General features: G+C 41.8%; 1 protein-coding gene across 1 annotated transcript in view; it reads left to right on the top strand.

Annotated features, from left to right (window-relative positions):
- The window catches only part of plpp4 (phospholipid phosphatase 4), a 253,224-nt gene that overhangs the window by 51,720 nt on the left and 186,133 nt on the right, over positions 1-15,371 (top strand). Inside the window, exon 2 of the mRNA XM_078564769.1 lies at positions 3,996-4,104. Coding sequence (XP_078420895.1) covers positions 3,996-4,104 — 109 coding nt within the window. The remainder of the gene's footprint in view (positions 1-3,995; positions 4,105-15,371) is intronic.

Raw genomic sequence — 15,371 nt, 5'->3', positions numbered from 1 at the left:
AAACAAAATTTCAAGACAACAATTAACAGCACAGATTTATTAATGCCAAAACATGCTCAACTAACTTGAGTTTTTTAATGAGGTAACAGAGAGGGTCGATAGAGGTAATGTGGTTCATGTGGTGTAAATGGACTTCCAAAAAAGCATGTAATAAAGTGGTTTGTCAGCAAAGTTAGAGCCCATGGACTAAAACGGTCAGTAGCAGCATGGATATGAAATTGGCTAAGTGACAGGAAACAGAGTACAAGGTGGTGAACAGTTTTTTCAACTGGAGGAAGGTTTATGATGGAATTCAGCGGGGATCAGTATTGGGTCCCCTGCTCTTCCAGATATATATTAATGACTTAGGTGTACAGAGCACAATTTCAAAATTTTCAGATGACACAAAACTTGAAAGTATTGTGAAGTGTGAGGAGGATTGTGTAGAACTTCAAAAGGACATAGGCAGGCTCATGGAATGGGTGGATAAGTGGCAGATGAAATTTAATGCAGAAAAGTGTGATGCGATTAATTTTGGTAGGTAGAACAGGGAGAGGCAATTTAAAATAAGAGGTCCAATTCTAAAGGAAGTGGGGACATACATTATGTGCAGAAATCATTGAAGACGGCAGGGCAGGCTGAGAGAACAGTTCATAAAGCATACAGGATCCTGGACGTTCTGATAGAGCTTAAAAGTAAGGGAGTCATGTTAAACCTGTATAAAACCCTGGTTCGGCCTCAGCTGCCATATTATGGCAAATTGTGTGCACCATATGTTAGAAAGGATGTGAAGGCATTAGAGAGGTTGCAGAAAAGATTCATGAGAATGATTCCAGGGATGAGGAAGGTCAGTTAAGTGGATAGTGTTACAATATGAAGTTTGTAAGATTGTTATGTTTTGGGGCTGTCTCTTTAATTTAGGGTAAAATAGAGTAACGAAGAGGGTCATGTGACCCGTTCTGAAATCTAGCTGACAATAAGATTGAGTGGCTTGGTTGTTGGCTTGGAAGGTTAAAGAGGGACCCAGGCTGTCTTACCGGAAGAAGGTGTGAGATATTCACACCTGTAAACAATGACCAGGACAACAGTTCTGATTGTGGATAGACTGTTAGTCTCCAGGTCTCACAGGGAGGTGTTAGGAATGTAAGGTTTTATAAATTGGTTATACTTTAAACCATCTATTTAATTCCAAGATAGAATGCAGTTGGATGTCTAAAGGATAGCTAATTAGCATTCCTACCTGGATACAAGGCCCATGTGATTCACATTGCCATGAAGATGGGCTTTGGGAAGGGAAGACCCCATAAGAAGCCATTGTAGTATCAAAATAATTCTTTGCTATCTTCAATATTATATGCGCGGAAAATGTTGAGAAAATGCTAATTTTTAAAATATGTAGGGCACCTGTTGGGGAAATACCAGCTAATTGCAAATGTTAATCATTTTTAAAAATTATTCGTTCATGGGATATGGGCGGCGCTGGCTAGGCCAGCATTTATTGCCATCCCTAATTCCACTTGTTCAGAGGGCATTTAAGAGTCAACCACATTGCTGCGGGTCTGGAATCACATGTAGGCCAGACCAGGTAAGGACATTAGTGAACCAGATGGGTTTTTACGACAATCGACAATGTCTTCATGGTCATCATCATTAGACTTTTAATTCTAGATTTTTTATTGAATTCAAATCCCACCATTTGCTGCGGTGAGATTCGAACCTGGGTCCGCAGAGCATTACCCTGTGTTAGGAATAAGGTATATCTTTAAGTTCAATTTATATTTTTTTTCTATTCGTGGGTTAAAAGGTGAAACCTAGGATCTAGTTTCATTTTTGAGTGGGGACAGCAGGTTTAAAACTATATCTTGCATTTCTAGTGAGATTTTTACGATTCTTGAAGGAGAGTTAAAGCCAGCAGCGTAGAGAAAAAAGTATGCAGTTACTTAGCAACAGGGGTCCAGAGAGGGAGGCCACACACATATACACACACACACACACACACACACACACACATACACAGAGACAGAAAAAATAGTCTGGGTTCAAATGGAAGCAGTTACCAGCAGAAGCAGCCTAGCAGAGGGACAGATAGCAAGTCCCAAACTGAAGTTGAAGCCAGCTGCCAGGAGAAGCTGGACAGGAGAAGGAAGTGCAGAGGAAACAGGTTTCCCCAAATAAGCTAAAGAAGAAAGTCCCCTAAACCCAGGGGAGTGGAACAAGAAAGGTCCCAAGAGGACAGTCTAGTCAAAGGGCAGAAATCTGGAAAAGGTCCTGTTCTGTGGAAGTGACAGGAGCATAGAGGAAGGTCCCAAGCTTCAAGCTTAAAGGGAGAAAGCTGCAGGAAGCAGATTTAAAGCGGTATAGGCATGTGAGAAGCCAGAAGATCCAAGGAGACAGCTGAAGGTCTGTACCTCTTTACTATGGGCATGTGAATCATTTCTTCACAGTGACACTGACCTGAATGACAGTGTGACTTATGCTTCAGAACTTCTGCCACTGAATCTCATCTGCTTTTGTATAACTTACAGACAGAATAGCTGCAACTAATTTTATTTTACATTACAAAGCTGTTTTGAGTACTTGCAATGCTACAATTGAACTGAGACTGAGTTGAGGTTCTGAGAAACATTTATAGATATTGGCATTCTTGATTTTACTATCTCTATAGCCATAAATGCAATTTCTAGGCTCCATCCAAGAACTTTGGTTTATATACTTTGTTAAATACTTTTTCACCTTAACATTTATAAAGGTTTGCTTATAAAGCCCAACTCCATCAAGCCAACTTGCCAAAATCTCAGGAAGGGAATGGATTCATTCCATTTTGTCAACCTATCTGTCTTGAAGCTCCTTCTGCTCTTGGGGCTTGAGTCACGGGTGGCAGGTTAACAGAATCACTGCGAATGCACCAATCTATTGGTGAGACAAAATACCTCCTTGCTAAACTATTGAGTAACGATAGGCAGAGAAAATGGTACAGGGCATTTTGCCCTTTTCCCTGTTTACATCAATTTTTTTTAACCAGGATGAATCAAAACCAAAAAGATCAAGATGATACCCAAAATGGATAAACACAAGGCAATCAGTCTGTTACTCATCCACACATATTTGTAGCTGGGAGACATCATTATAATAAAAAGATATTGGTCAATAAAACTATATTGTATAATAGAATAAGCATTGTAATTCATCAATGAGCTACTAAATTGTAATTTTCCATTAATCTATTTGGATTAAGTACTAAACTTTCAACTTTAGGGAAGTGTAGGACGATTGGTACAGGACCCCCTTCCAAAAATATTTGTGTTGATGTATAATTTGTTTTATAAAATAGTACAAATTGAGTTTAAATGGGAGACTGTATAGTCTCGGTGTTTCAGCATTCTACCACGCACAGTATAACTGCAGCAGGAGTCGCAGGTAGTGGAACAGAGAACCGAGAATCCAAAATGCTGCTAAATTGACTATGTTGTTCAGGTTTCCTGGCAGTCGTCAGTCTAACCAGGTATCACCTTCAAACCACAATCCGCAGTGTAGCTATGATCTTAGTTTCCATTATACAAATGAAATCTGCCAGATGCTGACCTACTGAAAAGAATAAAGGTCAAAACCATGTAGAAGAAAACAGACCATTTGTTCCTTGTTGACTTAAAGGACATTACTAAAGAAAAGTACTCTTGTGTGGCACCACCTGATCACTCAGAGTAATTTGTTAGAGCTTCTTCCATGCCCTTTATATTGCTACAATGCCCGGTGTAAGAAGGAAATGAGGGAAAATTCGAAGCAGAAGCAAGGTAATTGAGCGCACAAAGACCAAAAATCTAAAGCAGTGACCCGCTCCTGACATTAGATCTATCTTGTCCCTATAAGTATCATCCTAGATGAAGTAAAATATTTCCAGATATTTACATATAGTAGAATGGCACTTCAGATTGCTATTCCCACAGGAAAAAAATCTTCCCCCCCCCCACCCCCCCGCCCCCCACTCAAATAAACCTATTTCTCATTTTTCTCCACAGTTTCACAGAATTTCTGGATCCCTTCCAGCGGGTTATTCAGCCTGAAGAAATTTGGCTGTACAAAAACCCCATTGTGCAGTCAGACCACATACCTACCCGCATTATGTTTGTAAGTACAATGCTTGATTTTTAACAACAGAAAAATGTCAGAGTATCAATTTATAGTGATTTAGGTCTGATTGTTCAGCAAGAAGATGTCACACTAGGTCATCTACTGCTTATATTTTAATAAGTGACTTTTTCTCTGTGGAAGTATTTTCTGTTGAGATGTGCATTGTTACCAATCAATACAGTTAGATAGCAAACGAGCTAAAAGTGGGCTGCAATAAAAAAGTTCTGTGCAGCTATCGGAGAATGCAGGGATAGTTTTCCAACTTTGTGCACTGGTGGGGAGTCTCATCCAGGGTAGCAAATTCCATAGGTTTTGGGACACAATTCTCTAACCGTTAATTTAAATGGTTGAAAGATCATCCACAGCATGTGTGCTAATTTTCAATATGCGCTCCCTGTGAGTGCAAAATCAGAAAATCATCCATTTAAAGGTGGCAAATGAACACTACCATTAACATTCCATTAATACTCAAACTCTATGTTCCTTGCATCTTTCATTATATCCCTTCCATTATTTTGTTTGAGCCTCAGACTGAGCTTTTGGCCTTTATTTCAAATGGAAAGGAGTATAAAAATAGGGAAGCCTTGCTGAAACTATACAAGGAATTAGTTAGGCCACACCTAGAATACTGTGAACAATTTTGATCCCCTTATCTAAGGAAAGATAGTGGAGGCAGTCCAGAGAAGGTTCACTAGGTTGATCCATGGTATGTAGGGATTTTCTTATGAGGAGAGGTTGAGTAGGTTGGGCCTGTACTCAATGGAATTTAGAAGAATGAGAGGCGACCTTATTGAAACACACAAGATTCTTCGGGGGCTTGTCGTGGTAGATGCTGAAAGTTTGTTCCTCCTTGTGGGAGAGTCTAGGACCAGAGGGCATAATCTCAGAGTAAGGGGGCACCCATTTAAAACAGAGATGATGAAGAATTTCTTCTCCCACATGATAGTCAATCTGTGGAATTCTTTACCGCAGAGGGCTGCAGAGGCTGGGTCGTTAAGTACATTCAAAGCTGAGATGAGCAGATTTTTAATCAGTAAGGGAATCAAGGGTTATAGGGAAAAGACAGGAAAGTGGAGTTGAGGATTATCAGATCAGCCATGATCTCACTGAATGGCAGAGCAGACTCAATGGGCCGAATGGCCTCCTTCTGCTCCTAAGCCTTAAGGTCTTATGGAGCTGTAAAGATTTCACAATCTTTTGAAAGACAATTAAAAGCACAGACCTTTTAATCACTGAATATTTTGTGAATGAAAAGAAAGTAACTTTTAGAACTACCCACTCGTCAGATAAGGATTTTCTGGGGTACTTTGTGCTTCAGATTTACACAGCTTAGACCTATATATGGTTCTGATCATTTATCTGTTGTGCCTTTTGGTATGTAGATTGGACTGTGGACTACTTAGAGTTAGTGGGAAGTTAATTTTATCTGGATCTCCTGTGGCAGAAGATTTAATAGTAACCACTGACACAGCAGCGTCAGGAAACAACTATTAACTTCTAATATCGATACTTGTTTTCTTTTTAAAATAATTGATTTGGTTGATAAAACTAGCGCTGAATTTTTTTTATTTCACAACTGAAACATGACATTTTCCTGCTGTTGATTCAGCAGGATCCGTGTAATTCAAAAGAATTTTGCCTGGTAATTGAATAAAAATGAATGGTGAGGAATTCGACTTGTGCCCAAGATGGGCACAAAGCCAGCAGGGCAGTGGCTGCACACCCAATCACTGCCAGTGGAGGATCAAGCCAAATTCAGCTGCGAGCAATGTTGAAATGCCGCTGGCAAGCTGCCGTCACCAAATGGGACCCTGCTCCAGATTGCCAGTCGATGACAGCAGGAAGCCAGTGGTTCCTACACCGTGCAATCCGGCAGGTGAGGTCCAAGAGGGGAAAGTGACCCCATGGGAGGCCTCCAACACGCTGACACTGGCCAGACTTATTTTTTATGGTCCCAGGAAGAGCATTCTGTCTTCTCCTGGGCCTACGAAAATAAAAATGATAATATGCTGTGCTTTTTTTTTTGGGAGTGGTCTCTTTAAAAAGCGTTGATCGGGCCACTTGAATGCCTGGTACAAGTATAGGCACAATTGCCATTGAATTTTACATTTGGGCTCCTAAGACCAGATGTAGAATCCTAGTTTACACCCCAGTATGACTTTCTTCTTTAGTCTGTTGTCTATCCTTGTGGTCAGATTGAGTAAGATTTATAGATCATTGCCACTTCAGTCTGAATTTTATGGTAGCTTTGAGCAATAGGCTTACGTTTACTGGGAACTGGATTAAATTAAATAAACCCATTTCATATGATAACCATTACAGCTGTCAAAAATAAGAGAATTTAATTAAATCTGTCTGAGTTTGAGTTGAACACAGGTCAAGGGAACATTACCAGCCACTGGACTATTTGGTTCCTCCAAGAACAAAGTTTAATACAAGCTATTTAATTAAATTCCAACTTCCATTGCAAAGTGTGTAATCACAACCCATCCAGCACAGCTACAATGCAAGCCTGGCAGTTCCTGGGTATGATCTGTAACAGCTGGAAAAATAACCATTATATGCATCAGCTATATGGTCCCAATGCACCAAAAGTAACTTGAAGAAATGAGCAGAATCAAAAGCAATTAATTATATGTCATTTTAAGTTGGCACAACCACCTAGGTATTACAACCACCTGAGACCATATTTTTGTTTTATTAAATTTTGTGGCTTGGATATTGCAATTCTAGGCTGCTTCTCATAGATCCAGTTGCACAAATTTGTAACCAAAGTGAGTATTAAATTTAGGATAACATCCAAACCTATAGACAGAAATTAAAGTGGACAATATTAGAACACTTCCACTTCATCTCTTACTGTCAGGAATTCTTTACAAGCTAGGAGCAGCAGGGGAGGAATAAAGCAAGTCACAAGTATATTTTACACAGGCAAACTATTGTTCGTACCTAGCTGCCCAAGAAGGTGTAGATGACTCTTCTCCTTGAACTACTGCACTCCTTGTGCTCTCATATTGTTGTTGTCTCTCAGAATCATATCTATGAGCCAACATCTCATACCCACCATAGATGGGAGCACAATGGTATACAGTCAGAAGGGCTTGGCTCAGGATGGCATTAAATCTCAAGCTTCATGTGAAACAAAGGAATGGCAGGAGCAGGGTCACGCATGCCTTAGAATGAGGTATCAATCTAGTCATGTTATTACACTAGGCTACCCCTGAAAGAAGAATTAAGTGGTCCAACAACTGGCTAGAACAAAGTCCTCTAGCTTTACTATATAAATAGCACTAAAAATGTAAGGTGAAGTGATCACCCTTCTTGTGGGAAGCTTGCTCTGTGAGGCACTTTTCCAAATGGCCACATGAGCACAGTTATAATTTGAATTGGCAGTTATACTGCCTCATTGCTGTATAGGCCTATATGTTAAGCATAGAAAGAGTCTCGTATGCAGCCTGAGTCAGAATTTAACAGGGTGGCCTGCATACTTTGCTCACTTACAAGGCTGGCTAACCTTGACAGATCTAATGAAGCTGTTAACCTTTTGCCCATCTGCGCCAGATTCCCTGGATGTTGGAGATGCACTACTACCAGCGTGTTTCTTCTGGCTGGAGGGCACCCTAGTGAAAACAGCTCTCCTTCATTGCATTCCATTTAAGAGAAACCCCAAACAGTCATGCAAAATTCTGAGCTGCTCCTTTCTTCAGCCGTTTCTTCTCTGTCTAGTGAAAAATAACCTGCCCTTTAAGTAGCAGCTGCAGCCTCCAGGAGCCGCAGTTGTGCATTATTTCCTTGCCACTTTACAAGCTCCATGGACAGCCTTACTGGGCCTGGAGCTTGCAATGAATATGTAATTCCAAGAATCCATGTGGGAGGCCTAATACAATTTTGGTAGATTTTACACTCACTGTTGTAATGTCCTGCTGATTTAGAACTATGGATGTTTATCATTCAGTACAGAAAAGTCCCATATGCTTTGAAACCACCAGTGTAAGTGGCCTATCAATATCAGAGTGTGTGGTTAAGCTATAATCATACTTTACTGTCACAATTTAGGATACTTTTGTTTTTATTTTCTTCTATGGAAGTAGTCCTTAAAATCAATTAATAACCAAATTATTTGCATCAAAATATTATTGACCTGAACTTTGGGGTAAAAATAATAGTAAGGCCAATAATGTCACCATTATTAAAGATAAAATCAGAGATCAACTTCGTGTCTGCACGTGTACAGTTAATTACAGAAATCAGGAAGCTGTTGTCTGAGTTTCTCTGCTTTCCGCTACACCAGTGCCTCGTTGAGAGGTTCAGTATTCAAATACATGGAATGACATAAAGTTGTGGTACTTAGAACCATAGAAAAGTTACAGCACAAAAGAGGCCATTCGGCCCATCCTGTCCTTGCCAACCCGAGGACACCCAGGTGCCCTTTCTAATCCCACCTTCCTGCACCCGGCCCATAGCCCTGCAGCTTACAGCACTTAAGGTGCAGATCCAGGTAATTTTTAAAAGAGTTTAGAGTTTCTACCTCTACCACCAACTTGGGCAGCGAATTCCAGACACCCACTACTCTCTGCGTAAAAAAGGTTCTTCCTCATGTCCCCCCTACACCTTCTGCCACTTATCTTGAATCTATGTCTCCTGGTTCTAGAATTCTCCACCAAGGGAAACAATTTTATCCTGTCCACTCTATCTATTCCCCTCATAATTTTGTACACCTCACTTATATGCCAGATACCCACTAAACTTAAAAAGTTAGGCCTTGCCTATTCCAGTTTAAGTCAATTGTTAATAGCATGATACGCGCTAATTATTGCCATGCAGCCTCTCTGGCACTGAAAATTTATGTTTACAAGTGTGGAGTCTTGTTCCTTCAGATTTTAATTATTGTTAGAGATTTAAAAATGAACATTTATGTTTTTACTTTTTCTTTCTGCCTCTTATATCTCTGAATCCCATCTTTATTTTCAGTTATTTCACTTTCTGTACTGTATTTGGCATTGAATTAATTATTCTAATTGATACTTCCTGGTTCACACTGTGTGCTAGAAATTGGATAGCCCCATTTTTTGGGCACGGGATCACAATTCACGACCATCCCACACTCATTCAATGTGAATTTAGTGTGCTCAAATCATCTGAATGGTTGTAGTGTTGTCCGATGTGGTTTCCGTGCTGCTCTTCTTTCCCAAATGCTTTCTGCCACCTCTGCATTCAGCAGCAGGACCAGGCAGCATTGTTTGGAATCTATGGTCCAGCCAGCCTGCTGGCCCTCCTAAAGGGAAGATACGCTGAAGAAATTGATGCAATTTAAAATGTAAGAAAATTGAACACCAGGGTGGAGAAAGGGTTCCAGTGCGACAGATGTGATGCTGGAGGCATTAGTGATGGAAATGGGCAGAAGGAGAGACACTATGTTTCTGCGGGGGGCCAGGAGGCCCCCAAGGACCACCCTTAGAAGGGAATTAGAAGGTGGCCAGCGAGTGGAGCTGAGAACTTGGCAGCAGTGCCATAAGAAGCCTAATGATCTCAAGCTTGTGGCCAAGGTCAGTGAATGCATCTTCTTCACATGACATCTTCTATCCACCACACCACCTACCTCTCACACAGCTCAATGCACCACACTCATCCAACAGCACTCAGGACACACACCTAACATCCAAATACTACACCTCACCCTCACACACTTAACAGCCTTGCACCCACCTCTCACTGCCTTCACATACCCCCAACTGTTCAGCTATGGCAGGCACATTACCCAAACACTACATAACTGCTGGTATTGCGCCTTCTCTGTTGCAGCACATGGTGACACACAACAGAAGGAAGCAGAGCAGTGCTGGCAGGAGACAATGACACCTGCATGTCCTGAATCCTACACAGAAGATGCCTCTTGACATCGTCGGGTCAGCTGTGATGGGACCCGGATATCTGGCATCACTGAGAGCATTGAGGATGATGGTATGTTCCTGCATTATGCCTCTTCTCAACTCTCAGCACATCCTTGTTCTGCTAACTGTCATGATCAGCAAGCTGCAGATGGTATGACCACGGACCTCTTGCTTTACACATCATCCTTCCAACCCTCACACCAACCTTCCCCTTTCTGAGTTCCTGCTTTCGGACTCCCATGAACTGCTGCCTGCCCAGCTACAGCAGCCCAGTGAGGAAAAGAGGGAGCAACAGCACAGCACAGAAGTGGCCTCATCAATTGATCTGACACCCTTAACCATCAGCTCGGAAACTGGTACTGCATGTATCCTAGAGGCTAGGAGAGTTGGGATCCGGATGTAGTGAGTCACCCAGGCACAAATGAGCTGCAGCCAGCCTGGAGGACAAATCGTTCTTTTGTCAGCTCCCTGGAGGGTGAGGTAAAGGACACAGTTTTCTGCAGTGGACTTGAATGAGGATCGCGATGAGGTGGTAAAAAGAAGAGCATTGATGGGCATGCACAACGAGATGCTGGGTATATTGGCTGGCCTGCCAGGCAGCTTCCTATTACTGTCCAGGAGCATGGAGGAGTCTGGCTCCATGTTGGCAGAGGGCATGGTGCAGAGCTGGTGCTTTCTGCAGTCTCTACTCCATCTTCCTCGAGCTGAAAATCAGAGGCACTGGAATTGCAGCCCCCATACCTGTTGTAGCCTTGCGGAAAGGTCACCTACTCTTCTGTCCTCTTTGAGGATGCAGCAACACTCCCTGCCATATCAAGGAGCTCAAAAGACCTCTAGAAACACTCGAGTACCACCAGACACTTTGTAATAGAAAAAGTTGCAAAAAATTACCTTGCCTGCAATTTTGGTGATTGCTTCTTTAAGGAACGCTAGTGCCAGGCCCATTTTGCAGCCTCATGCCAGATCTTTAAAGATGAACAAACACATACACAGGACCTGTGAGGTCCAAATTTGTCATCCTGGCTTCGCACCCCCTGGAAGCTGTGAGGGGTTACTATAGTCCTCTCGGGGCAACACTACACGACACAATTTCTAGCCCTGTATGTTGCAGTGAGGATTCTTCAATCTGATAACTAAGATAGACAGTTCCTTCCCCTATTCACAGAGGTCACAGATCCCCTGTAGAGGGTGCTGCACTGAAATTGATTTCTAATCACTGCATGTCGCAAAGCAAAAGTACATAGAAAATCTGTGGGCTAGTGTAAGTATAAGTTCATTCACTGCTGACCGCACAGCACTTAATGCTTTCCTACGTTCACCGTTTTACCTGTGTGATAAGATCTAGGATGACTATCATTAGAGATAAACTGTTCAACATATTGATGACAAAACAGCACACGGTAAATATTGATGACCAAGGTTACTGCCAAATTTGTATTCAATTACCTAAAGAAAAATGTTTTGTTTTTCTGTAAACACACAGACAGCAGAGTTGTGTTATTTGTATACAAAATACTGTAGAAACCAAATCAACCAAATCTAACCCAAAGGATTCAGAACGCATTCCAAATTTAAATTCTGTTCCCTCTGTAGCCGCGCTACAACTTTCGTAGAATCACAAATAATTGAGCAGGAACGTATACGTGGGCAACGCATGACACTGAACATAATTTCAAAACAGCAGTGTATCCATTACTTATGTCACACAAGAGTAGGAGATCTGTTTGGTGCTCCTCCTGAACTGCCTGTGGTTATTTTAATTTTAGTGATTGAAACTCTACTTCTATCCCACTAACTGTATTCATTCATTTTAAGACTGTCAGCTTATCTACCAGCAGCTATGATTCTACCTAACTTTGTGCGTTCAAAATATAAGTAGCAAAAATACCTTTTAATCCATTTGAACCTGAAACAACTTAGCCCAAAAGTACTGCCAGACTGAATGGATTTCAAACTGCTCGGCTACCCATTATTTCTATTTTTAGGTCAAGCTCCTTGATGTTGAAACAAACTCTGCTTAAGTCACTTAGTCGTAAAGAACTTGAATATTGCTGAAAAGAGAGACATGTTGCTGAAGCTTTTTGTCTTGCACTCACCAGGACAAATGCAAGAGTGCCAAATTTCAAACGATGATAATTTATACTATAAATTAAAGAGAAAAGGGTGCCAATTGGTTCGCAATTTGACTCTGGCCGAGCCGTTGCCAGGAGAAAGCGACTAGAGTGATTCAAAAAAGGCAGAAGGCTTGAGCATATTTTGTTTGTTTTCAGAGAATGGGCCCCTGTGTGTGAATGTATTTCACTTCTAGCAGGCAAACTGAGCCAAATTACAAATTTGACTGAGAGGTATTAGACAGTGTTTTTAAACTGAGGGAAAAGAGGTGGAAAGTATTAGGGAGGGTACAGCTTGGGCCTAGGCAGCTGAAGGCACAGCCACCAATGGCGGAGAAATTAAAATTGGAGCTGCAGAAGAAGTCTAAATTGGAGGAGCGCAGATATCTCAAATGGTTGTGAGGCTGGAGGAGATTACAGAGTTGGGAAGCATGAAACCTTGGAGGGATTTATAAACAAGGATGAGAATTTTAAAATCAAGGGATTGCTTAGCCAGGAGCCAGTGTAGGGCAGCAAGCATAAGGGTGATGAGTGAACGACACATGATGCAATTTAGGATTAACCCAAAGCTCATTGCAAAGGTTGGTTTTCAACTAGACATGAATCGGCAGTGTAATCGTTGGGCATGTTCATGGCAATATATCCTGAAAATGAGCAGTGTAAAGATGGACTAAGGGAATTGAGCAGTTACACGTCAAGACAGCCTGACACGGTCAGAGTGTATAGACAGCTTCTCTCAACTTAAGCTAGAGATGGCTGTGGCTAATCATATGAATTATGGATCTGGCTGGTGAGATCAGCAACACATTTAGCAATGAAAATAGTTATTGCTATGCACAGGAGTAAAAGCCCATGACTATGAGAATCAAAGGAATTTATAACATCCTTTGGCATGTAACAAAACTGAATTGAAGTTGCCATACAATATCCACTCGAATAGAATCTGGCTGATACAATCATTACTGAGTGACAGCTTAATGAAATAGAAAATGCAACAACTTCAGTTACAGTAAACAGCTGGTTTAACTTGTAACTGCTGCATTTTCCTATTGATTCATAGCAAGTATGTACATAGAACCACACAACCAATATCGGTTTGACATGACTGATAGTGCACAGTGTAGAGGGACCCCAAGTGAGATAGAAAACAAGGTTTTTGCAAAATTGATCCTATTCAACAGGTACAATTTACATGCATCTTGTGAAGATCAGGACAAAGCCGGAATGTGGACCATGGCCCCTTAGAGCAGGAGGGGAAGTGTAATGTGGCGGCTGTAGGGGATTCAATAATTAAGGGGACAGATATCATTCTTTTGTAAGCAAGATCAGGAGTCCCTCATGGTTTATTGCCTACCTGTTGCCAGGGTGAGGGACATGTGGAACCAGCTGGAAAGGATATTGGAGAGGGAGGATCCAGTTATTGTGATTCATGTTGGGACCAGCAATATAGTAAAGAGTTGGCCCGGTTTGGAGAGTACCAGGAACCAAGAGCTAAATTAAAAAGTCAGGACCTCAAGGATTATAATCTGGATTATTACCTGATCCACATTCAAGTTGACCTAGTGATAAACAGACTAGGGAGATGAACACGTGGCCGAGGTGTAGTATGGGAAAGAGTGGCAGGAGACTGAGGGTTGGGATAATGGTAGGTACTCTAAATGACAAGATGTGACTCTTGGCAGCCCACCGGGATCTGTGTTGTGACCTCAGCTATTCACTTTGGGAGACAAATTGGATCAGGTGGGAATTTAGGCCTGGGGATTGTCATGCGCAATTTACCTATGCCTGTTTATTGTAATGCAGCCAGCACACACATTTAGTGCTGTTTGCTAATTTAAATTAAGCAAAGTGCACTGTTGCATGGCTGCACACCTCAGCAAGGGGCCAAAAATCATGCGACACTATCACCATTTAAAACTAGCCTCACACTACTTAAAACTAGCCTGCAACACTTTAAGGCAGGGCACATTATGGCTGCAGCCAGTGTTGGAACTGGCTCCCAAAGAGTCTCTGAACTGTGCAACAATCAGAGTAATTCCTTCAAGGCTCTTCAATGCAGCACTGAAGGCCCTGGTGCAGGAGATGGAGAGGAAGGTCCTCTAACCGCAGATGGCCAGGAGGCACTCCAGATAGTGGGAGTAGATAGCCATCATGGTCAATGCTAACAATCTGGCCTCAAGAACCAGGCTGCAGTGCTGGAAGAACTTTAATGACCTTACATGAGCAGTCAAGGTCAGCAAATGCCATATCCTTAGAAATGAATCACTAATCTAATTCACTGCTCCATTCATCACCGCACCCACCTTTACTCACCTACCAACAGTCTCTATCAAGCACAATTCTAATCTTAAATACATAGCCTCACCTCACACTTTCATACTCAACATTGCTGCCAGCTACATACTCACATCTCTCAGCTTGCACAAGTTGCCGAGCAATTAACTAAGACAGGCAAATGATTCAAAAAAATTGCATCACACTCACAATTTTTCCTTCCTATTGCAGGACAAGTTGGGCCATAACCAAAGACGGCAATACCTAACCGACAAGCGAGGATGGCGACATGTCCTCACCATAGTGGAGGACGCATTGCTGGCAATCATTGGCGTGGCCATGACTAAGAGCGTGGCCATCAGCACAGCACAACCTTGGTTCTGAACAAAACCTTGTCATCTTGGCTGGTTGTCATGTACATTCTGAGGAATCCTGGATGGGAACTGGTTGTCCCAACTGTAAACTTGACAATTCTATACCTTCATTTTTAGTGTGCACGTTGGTCATTTTCTCGTGCAGTTTTAAAAGTTGCTCTCTAGTTTCTGAGAGAGTAGAATGGGTAAGAGTAGGTAGATTGGTATGCACTGGTCTGTCGAATGTGAGCTCTGCCGATGATGGAATAGTTGCACTTAAAGGTGTCACTCTCAGATGTAACATTGCAATGTGTAGATCTTGCTTGGTCTGTCTACATTTGAGAATTAGGGATTTTACTGTGCAAATTATTCATCCATCTAGGGTAGTGAGGAGGAGAAGTAGTGTGATCAATATTCCACTTCTCACACATATCCTGAAATGGCTTACCAATGAATTGCAGACCATTATCCATAATGATCACTCTAGACACACCAAATAAACTGGAAGTAGCACTTAGAGTGTGCATGACAGTTGTGCTTGACTTATCATGCAATTGTCGAATGATGGGATACTTGGTAAAGTAGTCGACAATGACGATGAAGTCAGTGCCGCAGTCATGAAAGAGGTTGATTGT

The sequence above is a fragment of the Cetorhinus maximus genome, chromosome 20 (assembly GCF_964194155.1).
Source record: "Cetorhinus maximus chromosome 20, sCetMax3.hap1.1, whole genome shotgun sequence".
NCBI lineage: Eukaryota > Metazoa > Chordata > Chondrichthyes > Lamniformes > Cetorhinidae > Cetorhinus > Cetorhinus maximus.
This window is presented reverse-complemented; position numbering and strand designations above follow the sequence as displayed.